Source organism: Martes martes (genome assembly GCF_963455335.1).
Source record: "Martes martes genome assembly, chromosome: 6".
Classification (NCBI taxonomy): domain Eukaryota; kingdom Metazoa; phylum Chordata; class Mammalia; order Carnivora; family Mustelidae; genus Martes; species Martes martes.
In genome coordinates this window covers 29,628,987-29,649,153 of record NC_137893.1, presented here as the reverse complement: position 1 = coordinate 29,649,153, position 20,167 = coordinate 29,628,987, and the positions used below count along the sequence as shown (strand labels likewise).

At 33.3% G+C, this 20,167-nt stretch overlaps 1 protein-coding gene across 3 annotated transcripts in view; it reads left to right on the top strand.

Annotated features, from left to right (window-relative positions):
- The window catches only part of GRIK2 (glutamate ionotropic receptor kainate type subunit 2), a gene marked incomplete at both ends in the record, with an annotated part of 637,516 nt that overhangs the window by 284,762 nt on the left and 332,587 nt on the right, over positions 1-20,167 (top strand). For all 3 annotated transcript variants that reach the window (XM_080806625.1, XM_080806626.1, XM_080806627.1), the window contains 3 exons: positions 2,534-2,715; positions 8,520-8,573; positions 11,786-11,959. In XM_080806625.1, coding sequence (XP_080662751.1) covers positions 2,534-2,715; positions 8,520-8,573; positions 11,786-11,959 — 410 coding nt within the window. The remainder of the gene's footprint in view (positions 1-2,533; positions 2,716-8,519; positions 8,574-11,785; positions 11,960-20,167) is intronic.

Sequence of the window (20,167 nt, the reverse complement as noted above, 5' to 3'; positions counted from 1 at the left end):
AAAAATGAACCAGAATAGTGGGAAAGAATTAAAAATAAAAGTTGTATCTATGAAGTAGTGGTGGTTGTTCTCTTGTAGTCTTTTTTTTTTTTTTTCCTGATTTGTTTTCTGGGGGAGGGGGCTGCCACATGGGTTTTCAGTCAATGATGTTCCCTGAGTTAAGTCCTCCCGACCCCCTCAAGGGGGTGGGCTCTGAGAAAAACGTTTTTTTTTTCAGGTTTTTGTTCTCTGGAGGTTTCCCTGGGGCCCATTTGGGCTGAACCTTCACTTTTATCTTCCCTTTTTTTCCTGTCTCTCTCTCTCCCTCTTTTTTCTTTTTCTTTTCTTTTTTCTCTCATTTGGGTGGGGAATCCTGAGTGCTCAGAAGCGTTCCAGGGTGCACCTTGACTGCACCACGGTCAATACATCCAGCTACATCTGTCCAGTCATCTCTCACCAAAATGACTAGGAGGAGGAATCCCCAACAGAAGAAAAATACAGAGGATGGGCCTTCTGCAACAGAGCTAACGGCTATCAACATAGACAATATGTCAGAAAGAGAATTCAGGCTAACAATTATCCAGGCAATAGCTAGGTTGGAGAAAGCCATGGATGACCAAACAGAATTGATTAGGGCAGAATTGAAAGCGACCAGAGAGGAGGTTCATAATGTTAGGGCAGAGCTGAAGGCCACCAGGGATGAGGTATAGTTAGTGAATATTTAAATTTATAAAACAAAATGGGACAGTTGTAGTATACTGTGTAATTTATGCAACCATTATTTATAGAATTCTAAGTGGCAAAATTCTAAAATAATCTTAAATGAAGTAAGTTTTATGGAACAATATTTTAAAAGCAAAAGATACTTGGTATATTTGTGAATATACATTTTTTTAAACTGTATGTCTCATTTGAGGATGAAAATAATAAAAACTAGTCATGTTAATTTTATTAACTATGTTGCAACATATTGAAGTGTACCATTATATGTATTAAGGTCTATTTATTTAAAAATTGAATGAAAAAAGTCCTAGAATTAGATTTTACTCTCTGGAGCATACGTTATTTTAATACACAGATTTTTTACTCATAATAAGATATATTTTTATTCCCGTTATTCCAGTTTCCAAGTAAAGTAACATACACACATTCACAAAGAGAAATCTACAGATTAGTTATTTACAAATATATTCTTTTATTATTATTTGTTCTACTAATATTTATGAAGGTATTTCCTCAGGGAAGATAGAAATCTAGCGAAATACAGAGATGAGATGGAAAAAAGGTAAATAAGAAGAGGTGGAAGAGAAGACAAAAAATTGTTTAATTTGATCCAAGCTAGAATAGAATTAGATGATCCTCTTTTTCTTATCAGACTTTTTTATATATTGGATCTTTTATATGAGTTCTTGAAGGGGTTTCATTACTGAAGTTTGTATGAAAGAATGAATTTGATAATTTGTCTCTGTTACTTAAAAATTCCTAACAGGGGCCCCTGGGTGGCTCAGTGGGTTAAAGCCTCTGCCTTCAGCTCAGGTCATGATCCCAGGGTCCTGGGATTGAGTCCCGCATCGGGCTTTCTGCTTAGCCGGAAGCCTGTTTCCCTCTCTCTCTCTCTCTCTCTCTCTGTCTACTTGTGATCCCTGTCTGTCAAATAAGTAAATAAAATCTTTTAAAAAATAAATAAAAATAAATAAAAATAAAAATGCCTAACAGTTCCATGACATATTGAACATGTATCTACTAATTTGATATATTTTTGAAACATGTACTCAGGAGCTACTTCCCTAGGAAAATATATTTGCTTTACTAATGATGTGTGTGGTTATATTTGTTTCTGAAATTAATGTGATACCTAGCAAATAATACAAAAAAGTTTTATTTCTTTAATTTATTTATGGTTCAGGCCACTACATAGAGTTGATTTTGTTAAAGAAAGTTATTTTATTCTTACCTATATACCAAATTACTAGCCTGTTACTGTAAACAAAAACAAAAAGGTAACCAGAGTTTCCAGCACTGGAGAATAATAACATAAATTACATCTGCTATAAAATACAATATGAAGTGGATGAACTAGAACAATTGTCACTGACTTACAACAACCTTTAAGACGTTGTCACAAACCACTATTATTGTAAAACACAAAACAAAACAAAACTCTATGTGAATATGTGGAAATGCGTAGAAAATGTATGGAGGAATAATATTTGTAAGCTATTAACTGTGACAACCCTTTGGGAGCAGAATTGGGGTACAGAGGAGCCTATTTTGCTCTATATACTTTTATTTATTTAAATTATTTACATCAACTTATAATCATGTATGTCTTTCATAATTTGTAAAAGAATTTCTTAAAGAATTAGAGAAATCATCATTTTAACAAAAATAACTGGGGATGTGGAGTTATGAAGTAGGAATTTCAATGGTCACACCATGAAATACACATTTACATGGTCAAGAAAATCAGGCATTGTAGTGAACAAGTTCTATGATTCTATGACCTACTCTGCTTTTTCTCTAATATGCTTTTTCTCCCCCTTTTTCATTAAAGGTCTCATTCGTTTGCAGGAGCTCATCAAAGCTCCATCAAGGTACAATCTTCGGCTTAAAATCCGTCAACTACCTGCTGATACAAAGGATGCAAAACCGTTACTAAAGGAAATGAAAAGAGGCAAGGAGTTCCATGTAATCTTTGACTGTAGCCATGAAATGGCAGCAGGCATTTTGAAACAGGTACTCTTTAACTTACTTAAATTCTTGGTTTCTTTATTACATTTGCATTTAAAGCAGGGTTTTTTGTTTGCTAGGTCCTTTGTTTTTTGCGGGGGTGGAAGAGTGACCACAAGCCTGGGAGGGGCAGAAGGAAAGGGAGAGAAATCCTGAGGAGCTAGATACTGGGACCCTGAGACCACGACTGGAACCAAAATCAGGAGTTGGACCCTTAAGCCACTGAGACACTCAGGCACTCCCCCCTCCCCTTTTAAATCAAAGTGTTATTGTCACACAGTTAAAATGAGTCAGAGAAGTTGCCTTGATGTAATTTTCTGATAAAAAGTCTGACATTTGCTTTTAATTAATTGTCTTAAAGGAAAAGTAATGCAAATATTGATGCTCTTCAAAAACACATTGTTTGAAGTTCTGAGGTTACTTTCAAATGGCTGCAATGCTATTTGCTATTACAAATGTTGGTTATTGAGATAGATATTTCTGTTTTGTACTGAAATGAAGGAATAAACTGAGAGTCAGTGATTGAGCATCTCAACCATTACAATCAACTCATTGAAAGAAGAGAAAAAAGATTTGCTATTTAGCTGGCATCTTCTAGGAGATGCCTTACACATTTGATCTTATTTAATCATGACTGCTACCCCAGGAATTAGAGACTATCTTCACTACAGAGATGAAGAAACTGAGTCTTGGAAAGATTGAGTAACTTGGTCAATGACCAGAAGCAAGAAATAGCAGAGGGATTCATATTTCTCCTGGCGATATTAAGTATTCATTCCAGAATAAAGCATCGCCTGACTCAAAAGATAATACTAAATCAATCAAGTGAAATAATTCATAGCAGTGAAATCTTCTAATGTTGCTTCTGCACTATTCTAACAGCCCACTGCAAAACAGCAATTATTATTCTCCTATATATTACAGATGAGGCAAGACTTGGATGTTGGGGGTTAAATAGCTAGTATGAGCCCATATACTTACTAAGCAGTAAAGCCTAGATTTGGACTCAAGTCTTTTGGACCTTGATTTTTAAGCTCTTTTATACATGCTGGCTAATATCTCAATGGCTTGGGATTAGTCAACTGTCCTAAAACCTCTCATGTATAAGATAAAATATCTCTACTGGAGAGTTACGTAGATTCAGATGTCAAATTATATCCCATAAAATATAACTATCAACAGTAAATGCCTGTTATAACATGGTTAGTTTATTAAGCAGATGTTTGTCCAATCTTCCAATGTGAATGTCGGTTTCACTACAGTAAAATCTTTAATTGGATTTGGAAGATTGCTCTAGTGTTATATTTGGGTAGTAAAGCATATGAAATTTAGGTGTGTTTTTTTGTTTCTTGGGTCTTTTTTGGTAGGGAATAAAGTGGTGCAATAAAGTAAACAGTGAAATCTGGAATAGGGATTTATTTTTCATATATACCAAAACAATTCTTGGTCATATTTAAAATATACAGACTTGGCAAGGAGAGCTTTCCTTTATGCCCAGAGTGAGAAGCACTCTATGATTTGTCAGGGACGGAGCTTTGGTAGTTTTTCCTAGGCTTCCAGCAAGTATATAAAGGATCAGTTGTATTGTCTCTAGAGTAACTGACTTATTTTGCATATCTGAAAGGTTATAATATCTATCAACTTTAATAATAGAATTGCCATCCTGCCTTCTATTTGATATATCCATTGTTTTATAATTGTTTTCTTATATCGTAACCTGCTCTGTTTGCAAAATGAAAACCGAATTAAGATAAATTTAAAATATATACAGGGGCACCTGGGTGGCTCAGTCATTTAAGCATCTCCCTTCAGCTCAGGTCTTGATCTCTGGATCCTGGGATGGAGCTCCCTGCTCAGTGGGGAGTCTGCTTCTCCCTCTCCCTCTATGGATGTGCTCTCTCTCAAATAAATAAATAAATAATCTTAAAAAAATAAAATATATACGGTAGAAAAAGTTAATAATTTTAGCAAGTTTAGTAGATGAAAAACCAGAGCAAAGGTAAAATGATAATATGAGAGTTAAGATGAATTCAGAGTAACATTATTACAGAGAATGCATGTTTTTAAATTCTATAACACTAACTAACCACATATGTGGTGTTTATTTTTTAACTTACCTTGTCCAGACAGCATTTGTTCCACATTTGGATCTCAGTTATTCTAGAAACCAATGCAAGAAGAAAGCAAATAGCTTCCTTCTTGTAAATGAAGCAGTCCATTTAATAGGACTTTATTTTATGACTTAGGAAATTTTTCTGAGATTTCTCAACACTGGTTAATGACAGAAGTCCAAAGAAATGGTAAAAGAGATGGAAAACAGGCATAGATGGGCTTTCAGCTTTTCTAGCTTAATCTAAGAACAAATATTAGGGGTATCCAGAAATATGGATCAGTTTATCAGGTTAGCCTTATTTGTTTCATTGTTTTATTTATTTAAACTAATGAGCTCTTCCTAAATATTGAACAAAAGAGAATTTGAAGTTTTCTTCCTCGAAAACTTTAAAAGTGAGTGAAGCTTGGGGCTGACTCTTTGAGTGCACTAATGGGAATACATGCCTTAATAACAAAAGGTTCCACTTCTACCCAAATTTGTCAAAGAGAATTCCCTATGGCAGGCTTAAGATGATCTGCAATTAAACCTCACAAGGTCATTCTATCACAGAGTAAAAGTATTAATTAAGACCTTGAAAGTCTAGATTAGAGACTGTATTTTTTATATTTATATATATGCTATATATATAAATACGGTATTATATTTTTTAGATTGAAAAAATATAAAATCAGGTGCAAATAAGCAAGTAGAAAGCAACAAGAAGCAAATTAAGTTAAATTTTTAAATATATATATAAAGTCCACCTCTTCAGTTGTTAACTTTGAGCAATATAACTTCTTGATATAACCTAAAGGATAAACTGACTGCAAATTATGCGCCTAGATGTGTTAATTTGTCATGTGGCATTGTTTACACTAGTTAAATGTTGGAAATTTCTAATAATATTTTGATTTTGGAAAAATGTATCTGTGGTATTTCTTTCCAGGAGGGATAATACAGTACAACCAATTTTTCTGTTGTACACCCAAGTTTCCTATGGTGGCTACTCTCATATTATTTTTACATAAGAAGGTATTAATTTTATTATTATTAATGTGGCTTGAAGTATACATAGAGTTCACTTAAAAGTGCCAAGACATTATGTTGTCTTGACAAGACATAATGGCATGACATAAATGTTATAGTTTAAAAAACATCCAGAACAAGTTAGTTGTGTCTAAATTTGGTGCCTCTCCAGATTAGATGGGGGCCCCATATGTGGGGCAACAGTTGGTTAGAAGCCAGTGGCCCAGGGGGGGCCAGTGAAAATAATTCACCTAAGCCAGAACAAAGAAGATAGGAGTTTATTGACTACACCTCAAAGGAGTGGTAGGCAGGACAGCAAAGGAGAGGCTATCTGCTATGAGTCAGTGAGTAGAAGCTGTTTTTAAAGAGGGAAGGTGAGGAGGTACAGTGATATATGGAATTTTCCCCTTTTTGGTAGCTGGGCGTAGTTGTAAGTAGCCCTTAATCAGTTGGGGACTATGGATATCTTGAGGTGAGTTACCTGTCAGGCATGTCTGTATTCATTCTGGTGATCATCACTGTGGGCCCCTTTGCCTTGAACAGGTTTGCATTGCTCAAGCCTATTGTCTAAATTCCACAAAGTTCTTTTTTAGTTGTCCTGAAAATTAATATTTGAGGGGGGCCTGGGTAGCTCAGTGGGTTAAAGGCTCTTCGTTCAGCTCAGGTCATGATCCCAGGGTCCTGGGATCGAGCCCCGCATCGGGCTCTCTGCTCCGTGGAGAGCCTGCTTTCTCCTCTCTCTCTGCCTACTTGTGATCTCTGTCTGTCAAATAAATAAATAAAATCTTAAAAAAAAAATAGGAGAAAAGCAAATTTAATAGCATACATATAAGGTATCCACACGGACATGGAAATTCCAAAGACAGTCTGGCAAAATGAGTTGCATGTGTCATGATGAAATAAGGAGAAGGGGGACTTCAGAGGAAAGGAATCCAATTCACAGGGTGTAAGAAAAGCAGATGTTTGGTAATTAGATGTCTGTCTTGCCATACTGATGGATCACCCAGATAAAATTTATCTCTGCTAATAACCCTTATTCTGGAAAGATCCCCAGTTTAGATTTTTCAAAGTAGTTAAGGGAGAGGCAAAAGTTTCTCTTGAGCCCACAGGATATCCATTGCCATCAGCTTGGAATAATGTTCATGCTAAAATGACCCATCTTGTGTCTGCTTGCCTTCAGCCTCTACAAGGCTTAAACTGACTAAAATGTGCAATGTGCTTAGAATAGTACTAAACACATTTTAGGCATTATATGTTAATTATAGTTGTGGATTTGAATTACTGTTTCTTTCAATTATCTTCAGTTTTTTAAATCTATATCTATATACCTGTTGAGTGAATAAAAACTATTGACAAGGATAATGCTGAGCTGTCATTGCACAACTCTGGAGTTGAGAAACCTTTGATACATTTCCATCAGGAACAATGAATACCTTCTACAAAGATTATCTTATAAAGTTAAGAGAAATTTTCTCTCATTTCAGTTACGATTCAGACTTCATCAGAGCATTATTGACTCACACAATCTCTGTCCATTCAGGAAATACAATTTGATAATTAGGTTCCTAGATGTTGCGCACAAAATTCCACTGTGTGTGTCAGGCAGGGGAATTAACCAAAGAAGACCAAATATGTACTCTTATTATAAATTGCAATATCACAATTTCTAAATTCCTTTCACCTACTTAATTCTTCGCTGCTGCCTTTCATTAACAAATGTTCCTTCCTTTTAATAAATGTATTTTATTTTTCCAATATCTATTCTTTCTTAACTGAACAACTTGCTTCTAGATATGCAAATTTTATTTTAGCTAATTGGTTAATACCTACCTGTGAGTATAGAATACACGGTGTAGAGCTGGGGCAGCTATTTAGCAAATGAATTCATGTAGTTAGTATTTTATGGGAGAGTATTAGGTGCACCTGAGAATACTTGTTTCCTACTGAGAGCTCTTCATTCAGCTCAAAAACGCATCATTTTTCAATCATCATCACCAACTACTGTTCATTGATAAACAGCTATTTCAAAAGTGTTCTCATTTTCAGAAGAAAAATTGACAGTTCACTGACTGGAAGTTCTAATCCAAAAGTCCTTATTTTAAGATTGATTGTCGAAAATTGACAAGGACTGTAGAAGTATGAAATAAAACAGTAATTTGCAACTGGTGTATTAGTAAAAGTAAAAAAAATTTTCTTTGTACTTTTCGAATAACAGTGGTGATTTACAGTTGCTTCATCAATGCTAAGGAAAGTCTCTAAAGTGCTTAAAAAAATTCCTACTGGCATTGTACTTTATAGCATTTTTCCCCCCTAATTGAATAATAGTGATCGCCAAAATAAAGTGGTGTTCTTCTTTAGGGTATTTGTAGTGGAGACATTACAAATATAATGACCTAAGATGTGCTAATTTCAGGCTTGTGTCAATTTTAATGCCTCCTTTAATATGAAAGGCTATAAGCTTTACATTGCAAACTTTCAACTAATAGCTTTTCTACCAAGAGAATTGGTTCAGAAATTCCTTCAGTAACCACTAATCTTCCTTAACTATGGGGAAAAGATTTAGTTTGACCCGTTTTAATGTAAACTGAATATTATACCCAGATTCTTCATTACATCCTACTATTTTGTTATTGATGTATTTCATATGATGTGTACCTTAAATATTAATATTTTTTTATTTTTTACTTCCTAGGCTTTAGCTATGGGAATGATGACAGAATATTATCATTATATCTTTACCACTCTGGTAAGTAACTTATTAAAGCATAAAGTTAATGCTCTAAATTTTATTATTACGACTTTTCAGTATGGAAATGGGCTTTTGAGTGAGAAATGATGACTAGCACCTTTGTAGTTATCATTTATTTTATTTTGATAGAACTCAGGAGGAATTGATCCTCATGGGGAATAATTTTTGGTGGAAAGCTGATGATTTTGAAATAATATCATTTCAGATTTCAATTCAAAATATCACATCTTATTTATATATTGCTTTAGAGAACTTTCAGAACATAATAGATTTTAAAATTAGTTTGCTGAGAAAATTAGTGTTTTTTTTAAAAAAAAAGCACACATTTTTCTGTTGTTATCTTGGTTCTATTTACTTTACAAAAACTAGATTCATTGAAACCGTTCTTTTAGTACACTAAATTTTCTATCCTATTTTTGCCTATGTTTAGTTGGATTTTTAAATGTGTCTTACTGAATTTACTATTAGCAAATTGAATGTTACCTTTATCTTTTGTTTTTACATACCCACCACACAGTTTTTTTCTTAAATTTGCATGAAAATATGACCTTACCATTCTTTTTTTTTTTTTTCTTCTTCTTCTGTCAAACCTACTTACTCTTGGTTCTATTTCTTTACTAATATGGTATCCCGATTTTCTTCTCCTGTGAAATGACTGTCTCTGTCACTAATTTTTCCCTGCTGTAAGGATAGAAAATTTGTCCTTCTTCCCTTCTAGGTTCTTTGGCTGATCTAATGATTAAAATGACATAAAACAGATTAATGGGAGAAAAAAACAAATTTAATTTCATATGTAAGGAGCCCCAAAGATATGAGACCAAGGTCAGGTTAGGTAATTGAACTAAGGAATAGAATGAGGGCCTGCGGCTTCAAAGGAGAGGAGGGTAATTCACAGACCCATAAGAAGCAGATATTTGGTAATTAGAAGTTTGCCCTGCCATGCAGAAAGATCTTTCAGATAAAAAATTTAACTCTAGTAATAGCTTATTTTCTGGTACTGGCCCCCTATATAAATTCTTTCAGGTAGTTAAGGCAACATAAAAGTTTTTTCCTGAGTCTACTGGGTCTTGATTGCCTTCAGATCAGAGTAATCCACATGCCGAAGTGCCATATTTGGGGGTGGCATATTCTATTTCCCTTTATTGCCTGTTGTCTCAAGTGTGAGAGTTACCTCCAAGTTTGAGCCTTTATTCTATTTTCTTCAGAACGGGTATGTATTTAGAACTTCAATTATTACCTTTGTTGAAATGAAATCTAAATTTCCCTTCATAATATTTCTGAGTTTTTATTTACTGTTACATTACAGAACAAGTCTAACTGTTGTCACATTAATTTCAAATTGTTTGAACCTCTAAATCGACCCCTCTTCTGACTTCCTTCAAAGCCTCCATTCTCTGACTCCTACATCATCACCAAAATTTGACTGTTTTTTTCCTCCATACTGTCTCTAGCATGCATCTCCATTCCCACAATGACCAGTCCAACCAATGCTTTCTATTAACTCAGAGGTATTCAGATTGGTCTCCTTGATTTTAGGAGTCTTGAAGCTACTAAAATGTATTTGATTACAATACCTTCCTGTAATAACAACTCTCCCCCAATAGAGATTCTTCACACAGTAGTTTATATTTTACTGGTAAATACTGTGGTTCAATCTAATAGGGGTATTACTTCCCACCAGGTGACTTTTTGCAGCCCATAAGAAACTTAGTGATAGGCTGGAGGGGAGGGATTGGAAAACTTTACTTATCAGCAAATTATATGTCAATACAGTCACAACTCAGTTTCACCATAATCACAAGGTTTTAGAGGAATCAAAAGTATGTCTTAATAAGGAAAAAGAAATTTTAAAAAAAGTAAGATATATAGAACTCATTAACCCATAATTGAAGGTATTTTTTTTTAGTTTGATTTTAACCTTTCTTATTTTCTTTTGTTGCTATTCTCCTTCATCAATTCTCTTTTATAGAAAAACTGATCTAGATCAGTCTCCTGAATAGGTTTTATGTTTTCAAATTTTTGTCCCTTTACTGACACTTTGAATGACATCCTTTTTCCTTTTGCCTATCAAAAGCCTGGTCATTCTTTAATGGGAGCTTAGATCCCATCTGCTCTATGAAGTTATTCTTGACTACAAAAACTGAAAGTTTTTTGTCTTGCTTTTGACTCCTTGCACTTACCACTTCTACTCTTTCACCCCTTAGTGTGTGTGAGCATGTGTCTCTTGGGCTAGATTGCAAATATTGAAAATAAAAACCTAAAAATTCCTTATATTTTTTCACAGCACAGAGCACAGTTCAGACCAATATCATCTGCTCTCCACTGAATTTATTTCTATTTTGTAGCCTATGTCACTGTATAACTCCAAGACAAGCTTCACAGGACCAACAGCATTACTGTTGCTCTGGTTCCTAATATTATCTATAAGATCTGAAGATTAGTTAATGCTAACTTGAAGGAGGGCAGGGGTCCCACATGCTGCATGTTCTAATGGTGACCTTCAACTCTTCTGAATGCTATGACCTCCTCTCTCCTGGGAAAACCAAAAGTTAAAGTCAAAGTATTCACCCCAGCCTGGAACCAACAACCAAAATCTAAAGGTTCCCTATGGTGAACTTGTTGGGTAAGGTTAAAAAAACAAAAAACAAAACAACAACAACAACAAAAAACAAAAACAAAGGAATTGCAAGGGTTCCACAACCAAAAAGGCCAGTTTTGTTACCTTCAGCTTTAATAAAATTTTCATTAGTTAGAAGCCATATTTCATGAACTGTTTCTTTAGAAAAAAAAGATAAGACAAAATATAAAAATAATAAGTGCCAGTAACCAGTCAAGGAAGCAGGGCATACCAAAAAAAAAAATCTAGTCAGTTAAAAAAAAAGATAGTACATAAAATTTAAGGGCAACCTATCCTAAATATGGAGAAGAAAGCTTATGTAAATCTTAACTGTAGGTCACAGAAAAACCTGTAATTTCATTGGTAGAATTAGAATATGATATATACATGCATATTTATTTAGAATATGCATGTTTACATTAGAAAAGCATGAAAATAGTCAATTTGTATCTTGGTGATTTGTGATGTTTAACGTCATTTGAGAAACAATCATGTTAACTATCTAAGGGAAGTAAGAATAATTGAGTATTTTAATTTTATATTTGTGTGAATATACTCTATTGATACTAACACAAAGAAATTTGTCTTTCAGGATCTCTTTGCTCTTGATGTAGAGCCCTATCGATACAGTGGTGTTAACATGACAGGGTTCAGAATATTAAATACAGAAAACACACAAGTCTCCTCCATCATTGAAAAGTGGTCAATGGAACGGTTGCAAGCACCGCCGAAACCCGATTCAGGTTTGCTGGATGGATTTATGACGGTATGAATTCCCACTTCCAGATTTGTTTGTGTATTTCTAAGCAATTTTGCACAAATTATTTAATCTGCTGAATAAAAACTTGGGTTTAACTGTTTGACATTACAGGCATGTTCTCAGAACTACTATTGCAAATAATCCTATTAATGATTTCCTAAATTAATTTTATGTGGCAAATTTGTACTTTTATACAAGTATCTCAAAAGACATTACAGCTATTGTTAGAATACTACAATGTGGGGATTTCTCTAAGTTTAATGAGTGCCATATATATGATAAATTAGAGACTGAGAAGAAGATGCTAACCTGATAGTTATACTTTTGATCTTAACTACTGATACACGATTATTCTTTAATCATGTTGGTTTGTGATGTCATATGAATGACCTACATCACACAAAAATCTCCTTTGACTTAGTCACTCTTTAAGGCTTAAGACTAACAATAATCACACTTGTTATTTTCAAATCCTTGTTTAAACTTAGAAACTGGATTTATGGAGAAACTACAAAAGAAGGGAACATTCTGGTATAAGTTTAGCTCTTTATACCATTGCTGCCAATGAAAACCTAATAGAAGACACATAAAATTTAAAATTGTCTGATATCTCTATAAAAAATAATAAAAACAAGTAAAAATCAATATTATTAATTTATTTTACTTAACTGATTATATTAAAAATACTATTACTTCAACAGATAATTAGTATAAAAGTTAGGACAGATATTTTGCATTTTCTTTTTGCTACTAAGTCTGAAAGTATGGTGTCTTTGACACCATACATACTAATTCAGAATAGTCACATTTCAAGTGCTCAATAGCTAAATGTAAGTACTGGGTACCTTACAAGACCAGGTAGGTTTATACTATACTATTTTTATTTAAGCAAATTATAAATGTTTGATACATTTTCATTGAATCTGTTTACTATTTCTATTTTTATTCTAATTATTGCTACATTTTAGGGAAAACTAAGCACTTTGGCAATATTTACATTTCCTAGGTCATTACAACATCTTTTATTAAGTGTCAGTCTAAATGGAAATTTTATAAGCATAACATTCTGATGTGTGGAAATCTTTTCCTGTTAGGGTGATAATTTTTCCCTTAGTTACTTCAATAAAGGTTCAAAGTATGTTTTTCATATAACAAAATAAAGGAAAACTTCTGTTACTTTTTCCTTAAAAGTAGATTCAATCATACAAATTAACTATCTTCATAGAGACTGAAATCATAGTCGCCCTCATGGTACCAAACTTCTAATGGAAGTGAGAAATTTTTAGTGAGAAAAACAACCTCCTAGAATTTGAAAATGTCTTATATCTACATTAATATTTTTAAAGATATAATATGAGGGGAATTTTAGCCTTTTGCATAAAAATAGAGATCATTGACTAGTTCTAGTATTTTGGTATTAACCTAAGATATATTTGAGAAACTTTTTTTGGGAGGAAAATATTTAAATAATTTTAAAATGAAGATATTTTTTTTCTCTAAATTATATCCAGAATAAAAATGAAATACAACCTAAAAAAATTACAGATATTATGCTTTATTCTCAGTGTGAAGATGTTGAATTAAACTTTTGGAACTTAATAAGAAAATGTTATTTCTTAAAGTATATACTATTCTTTAAGTTATTATTTTAATCATGTGTATATATATATTTTTTTCAATATATGTTATCTAGCTGTCTTTATCATTCTTTGATTTCCATATGGATATCTTATTATTTGTTACTCAAAACCATTTTTGAATGATTTTAAGAAAAGTAAATCAATAGGTATCATGACAATAGTAACACTTTTACTTAGCACTTAAATCTAAAACTTCTACTAATATGTTCAAGGATTACTCTTCTTCTTTATATATCAAGACCACAGAAAATATCCAACTGTATTTAGGTATTCTCTGTATTTCTGTATGATTCCCTGTATAACACTACATGTCATCGCCTGAAACAAAGTGCTGTCTAACTTCTAAGTAACTTATAGAGACTATCGAAAGACAAATAAGTACAAAGGAAAGGTTATTAATTTCTTGTCCAGGAGGCAGGGACTCTTAGAGGGAATTAACCTTCAGAAGATAGAACAAAAAGGGTTTTAGGAGGAATACAGTTTCTTTTTTTTTCTAGCCATGAGTCCGTTCCTTCTCAATTCTGTCTCTCTGAGCTGGCAGGTGATTTAGTCGGAGTGGTTGAGTGATGGAATAAAAATGCACTGATAAGAAAAAAAGAAAATTAGCCTGTTTATTGAAAATTCTGGGCATTGTGTATAGAACATATTTTGAAATCTTTAGAAGAATACTCAATGCCAACACTCTTACCTTTATTACAGTGATGTAGTGTTTTCCAAGTGGCATATTAAATTTAAAAAAATGAAAATGTTCACATATAAAAGATAATTACCCCTTCATTTGTATATTTTTAAGTTACTGCAAGATATAAAGATTTCACCAGAAAACTTGAAATAAGATTTAAAAGTGAGAACATTTTAAAAATGAGTGAGCTGAAGTTAAATTTACTTGTATGAGCACTTTTTAAATAATATTTCTTATCTAAAAATGTGTACTAGTTATATATCTTATTTATAAATAGAGCATGGAACACCAACTATTTTGGAAGTAGACATGAAGTTTCCTAATAAAATAAAAATGTCTTCAAAAATGGATACAGATTGATTACTTTTTAAAAATTCTCTTTTGGAAAGTAATATCTTTCAAAATCTCATTATATAGCATTATATAATGACATAAAATATTATATGCAAAATATTTTCATTATAAACCATTAGTTCTTAATTATAAAATACCACATTTATTATTATAAATATAAAACCCACATAGGATCTGTATAAGAATGTCAGTATATTTATGCCTTGCATGAGTATTATTTTTCTTATCCATTTAAGATCAGATTGTAAGCATTTTCCTAGTCATTAAGTGTTTAGGAAAAGGAATTAATAGACCATTTCCGCCATGAATGGAGTCAGGAAATTAAGAGGAGTCTAGTTAGAAATGAAAAGAATTACAGCCTGGCTTTGTGGTGTTGGCAACATTCCCTTCAGTCAGTTCATGAGATCTCAGTGTTTATATATCTCTTGTTCTTTTTTCTCCCTATGGTCCCATAAAGAAATGGGATTATCAGCAAAGTCCCTGGTGCTTGGAGCAAGACCTATTATTATCAGTATCATAGTCATTTGTCAGTATGTAAGATCATAGTGCTTAGACTTTCACATTCTCTCTTCATATTGAACTATAAAAGGAAACAATGAATTGAATTCATAAGAATTTTTCTGGTTGAGTTAGCATCTTAACTGACCCCTGGGTTAAGTGTTATCTGCTAAATGACTATTGGATACAAGATCATTTCTCTTGTACTTGTGGTTTCTTCTATGATTTGAGGTCATCATAATAAATATATTAATCTCATTAGCTCAGTAAAAATTTGATCTCCATTTGGTATCAATCCAACCAAGAAACCAAGTTCCAGAGTACCTCCAAGCCCAATCTCTTGAAGGAAGAAGTTTAAAAAAAAAGAAGCTCAACAACCTTCTTTCACAAATAAGGGTTTTCTTTTCCCAACTCTTGATGTCACCTTTCTCACACTTTCCCCAATGCCTGCACCAGTCAATGTACTAGACTCCTCTCCAGACATGAGCCCTTACTGTAGAACACTTTCTTTACTGTGTGTTGTCTCCTGAGTATAAACATATACATATTTCCATGCTTCTGGGAGTATGGAAGTCCTCTAAGTGGACCACTGTTCTTTACTGCATGATCAGATGACATAGCTCCCAGTCTTCTGCCCAGACATCTGACTTCTCCAATCACAGTTCCCAAGGGCAGAGATTCACTTTTTTGAATCCATCAGAGCTGATGATAGTTGTATTTATTATTGATATGCTGAGTTTGCAATAATCTCAATTCAAGAGAATGAAATCCAGTGGAAATACATCAAGGTCAGTTTTAAACAGTCTAGCTGTGTCCTAGAAATCTTTCCTTGTTCCCCCATTATGCCCACATATATTAATACTAATGGACCTGTATTTTATTTGGTAGTTTAAAAGTACCATTTATTCTTATATTGAGTGTAATATCACACATATTCCTTGACAATGTAAATTTAAAATGCAAGTCAATAATGACTGTGTTGGTTGGCTATATTATTTGGATTTCTACAGGGAGGTTACTATTTTGGAAATATAAACTTTGGATGCCAACTGCTATCTCCATTTTCTTCTCTCTCTTCACATCCATCAGTCAATCATCAAACACTTTTCAAGTATATAGTCTCAATATTTTTCTTCACTGCATTCTTCTTTTCACTCCATGACCCATGCCTTAGTTAAGAACCCCATGATCTCTCCTCTGGCTATTATAATAGTTTCCTTGAAGTCCCACTCCTAGCATCCCTCCTCTATGCTTACCTTCTATGTGAACATTGCTAATGACTCCTTGTCATTTACTAGATAAAATTTGTATCAATTTGCCAAGTCTGCAAGACCCTCCATAATCTGGCTTCTGCTTCTTGTCTAGCCTCCTATTTGCCTGCTCCCAGCTCTCTGAAGCCACCCATCTCACCACACCATTGTGTGCTCCTCATTTTAGCACAGGCTGTTCCCACTGTCTGAATGCATGGCATATTCCTACTTGTGCTTTAATTTTCAGGTCATCTGTTACCTTTCTTGTGATTTTACCTTTGTGCTCTTTCATTTGGGCATGTTTTTTAACCGCATGTTGAAGTTCAACACTGGTAGTTTTGTTCTCGTGCCTCTCTCTGTTTTTTTGTTTTGTTTTGTTTTGTTTTTTAATTTTTATTTATTTTTTAAATTTCTTTTCAGTGTTCCAGAATTCATTTATTATGCACCACACCCAGTGCTCCATGCAACACGTGCCCTCGTAACACCCACCAGCAGGCTCACCCAACCTCCCACCCCCTGCCCCTCTAAAACCCTAACTTCTTTCAAGATATATCTCATGTCTCTTTTCCAAAAAACTGTAGCTCTTTGGAGGCAGGACCTAGGTTTCTTCATCCTTGAAGGCCCTGTACCTAGTTAGATGTCTGATGCAAAGTGAATGTATTATGAGGGTGTTCCTAATGAAAGGACTGTCTGACTGAAGAAATGTGTTTGTTAATTTATTTTAATCATATTATATCTGTGCTCTAATCACTAGGTTCTCTCCTTTTCCCAAATATGCTCTAGGGAGCTTTTTTAAAATTTATGTACTTATACTTTATTGTCAAGATATCTAATCATTTGGAAAATGCAATTAGGCTAGTGTCAAATATTTGTTAGAAAAATATCTTAAAAGGCAAAAGAAGAAACTCTTTTGATTAAATAGTGAAATTTTAGTGAGTTAGAAAAGGAATTTCTCTTCTCCTTTACAAAACAGTGAAAATGTTTATGAGATGAGTCTTTATGTATTTAAGTTCTATGTCCTCTTAAAAAGTATTTTTGTAACAACAGACCATAGCCCAGAAATTTTATAATTTCTTTCATCATTTGATTAACTTTTTTTTTAATTTTTTTTTAAAGATTTTATTTATTTATTTGACAGACAGAGATCACAAGTAGGCAGAGGGGCAGGCAGAGAAAGAGGAGAAAGCAGGCTCTCCACGGAGCGGAGAGCCCGATGCGGGGCTCGATCCCAGGACCCTGGGATCATGACCTGAGCTGAAGGCAGAGGATTTAACCCACTGAGCCACCCAGGCGCCCCTCATTTGATTAACTTTAAAGATAAATGTCTTATATACCCAATTCATGACAGGGAGCTTATGTACTAAGAGGACACTAGTGATCACTCTGCTACTGTACAAAGGTATACCTTTAGGAAATAGAATCACAGAGGAATAAAGTATGACCAGGTAGATTTTCATTTACTCCTGGAACTACAAGCCTATCCTTGCCACTGTCTTCTTAATTAGCTGGAGCTATTTTCTTCAATTCCATTGAAAAGAAAATATAAGACTCTGCCAGACAGCGAATCAAACTAACTCTCCACATTTTAATCAATAGAGGCACTTGAAAATGTTGACTTTATCTTAAATCCCACTAAAACACCAAAGGATAAAAAGTAACAAAATGATGAATCAATTAGTTTTTCTTTGATCAATTTTAATTGTGCATATGCTGTGTACTCAGGACTTGATACCAGGCACTCAGGATTCGGTGATGAAGATAATATATCTATTTCCTCACAGAGCTTAGGGAATTGACAAAATCAGAAGAGTGTCTTACTGATCACATCTTACATCTTAGTAGTACAAAAAACATTCAAACTTTAATTGTTGCCTCCTTCCCAATTTTGTGTTTCTTTGGTTGATTGAGTTTCCTAAGTCTTCCTTCAAAATTGTTAAAATTCCCTGTTTTCTATTTTATTTTGGATAGCAAGAGACAAACATATATTTATCAGGAGTTTTGCATAATTTCTTAGTATTTTTCTGAAAAATGTGCAACATTTCACAGTATTTATCACCATAACTGCTAGTTTTATTCTTGTCTTTACCACAGAAGAAATATTTAGGAGTCTATATCATAATCAAATGTGACAGAAGTATTTGTATAAGATATTTCAGAGTATGTTATGAAGTCATAAGCACAACACTCATTACATTTGTACATGATTGATTTAATGAATAGTAAAAGGACATGGAGTTTGTGGCATGAATAACGGAATGGCGCTATATTCCTTTACTTTATATACCTATTAATCTTCCATGATGTACTAGACTGCAAGTTAAATCTGAATATAAATAATTGAGATGACCTAACAACCTCCGTTATTTCATTAACATACAACATTCCATTTAATTGCCTTTGCTCATTGACAGATTAAATAATCAGCATTTATCTAAAGCTGATAAAGAGTTGGAATTTCCATTTTAAGTAATTGTTCCTTACATGAAAAATGGCAGTTGCAATGAATCATTTCCTTCATAATCATGTTATTTTTTAGGCCAATTTTTAAACTTTTCATTTGGAAAAAAGAAGGATGAATCAGGAGACATTTTTTTTTTACCCCTTCCACCCTTAAGAGCAAAATGTGTCTGATCTGATACTGAGAAGCACAGATCTGAGATCATGCAATACTCACTTGTAATGCATTAATATTTTTCTGTTCACAATTTCCCTCAGCTTCTTATTTTGTATTTACTAGCTATATACTTACATATAGATATAACCAATCACAAATGACATAAGGAAAGTTAAGTACAGGGCACACAATAAAAGGAATACAAGGTGGTTAAGAAAATAAGCAATAGATTCTTTTTCTTAGAGCAGGCGCTCGGGGTTAGAAGGGGGCTAAGATCAAGTTTGACGTAATGTTCGCTCTCCTGGATTAGAAGAAATTGGATTGGGAAACAATGGGAGAAAATGTGGGATAAAATTTTTGTGTATCAACTCATTAATAGACAATTATAAATGTGCAATTTTAACATATAGTAACTCAGAATTGTTTAAGTCCGGTGTTTGAAATCATTAAAAACACAGAGTAAGTGATGGCACTGAGGCATATAAATTACAAGAAATATTACTTAGATATGGATTCATAATGAACTACAGAAAAATTCTGGCAAAGAAATATTAACAATTGCAATAAACCACAGTTTTTTCTCTTTATAAGATCTATTTCTAAAATAAAAAGAAAGAGTGGATCTATTTCTAAAATGCACAAAACGTGTTTTTTGACTGTTTACATTCAGAATAAAATACACAGAGCTAAGTTACATTCTATATTTGGAAATAAGGGATGGACTGATAGGGAGTGATAGTTCTATCAAAACTATATTGTTTTATATTATTCTATTTTATTCATAATTTTAGGAATTTATTTTAGGAATTTTATTATTTTTATAATTTGGAATTTATATTAAAAATATTGAGGGAGCCTCCTTCCCCTTCTCTCTCTGCCTGCCTCTCTGCCTACTTGTGATCTCTGTCTGTCAAATAAATAAAATATTAAAAAAATATATTGAAACATAACACCTGATAAAAGATATCTTGGCCTCACTATAGTCTTTAAACAAAATGCTTTTTCAATGTTTTTAAAGTTCATTTATTTTTTTAATTAATATGCTCTAGGAATTTTTTGTTTTTTTTTAATTTAATTTAATTTTTTCAGTGTTCCAAGATTCATTATTTATGCACCACACCCAGTACTCTATGCAATATGTGCCCTCCTTAATACCCACCACCAGGCTCACCCTTC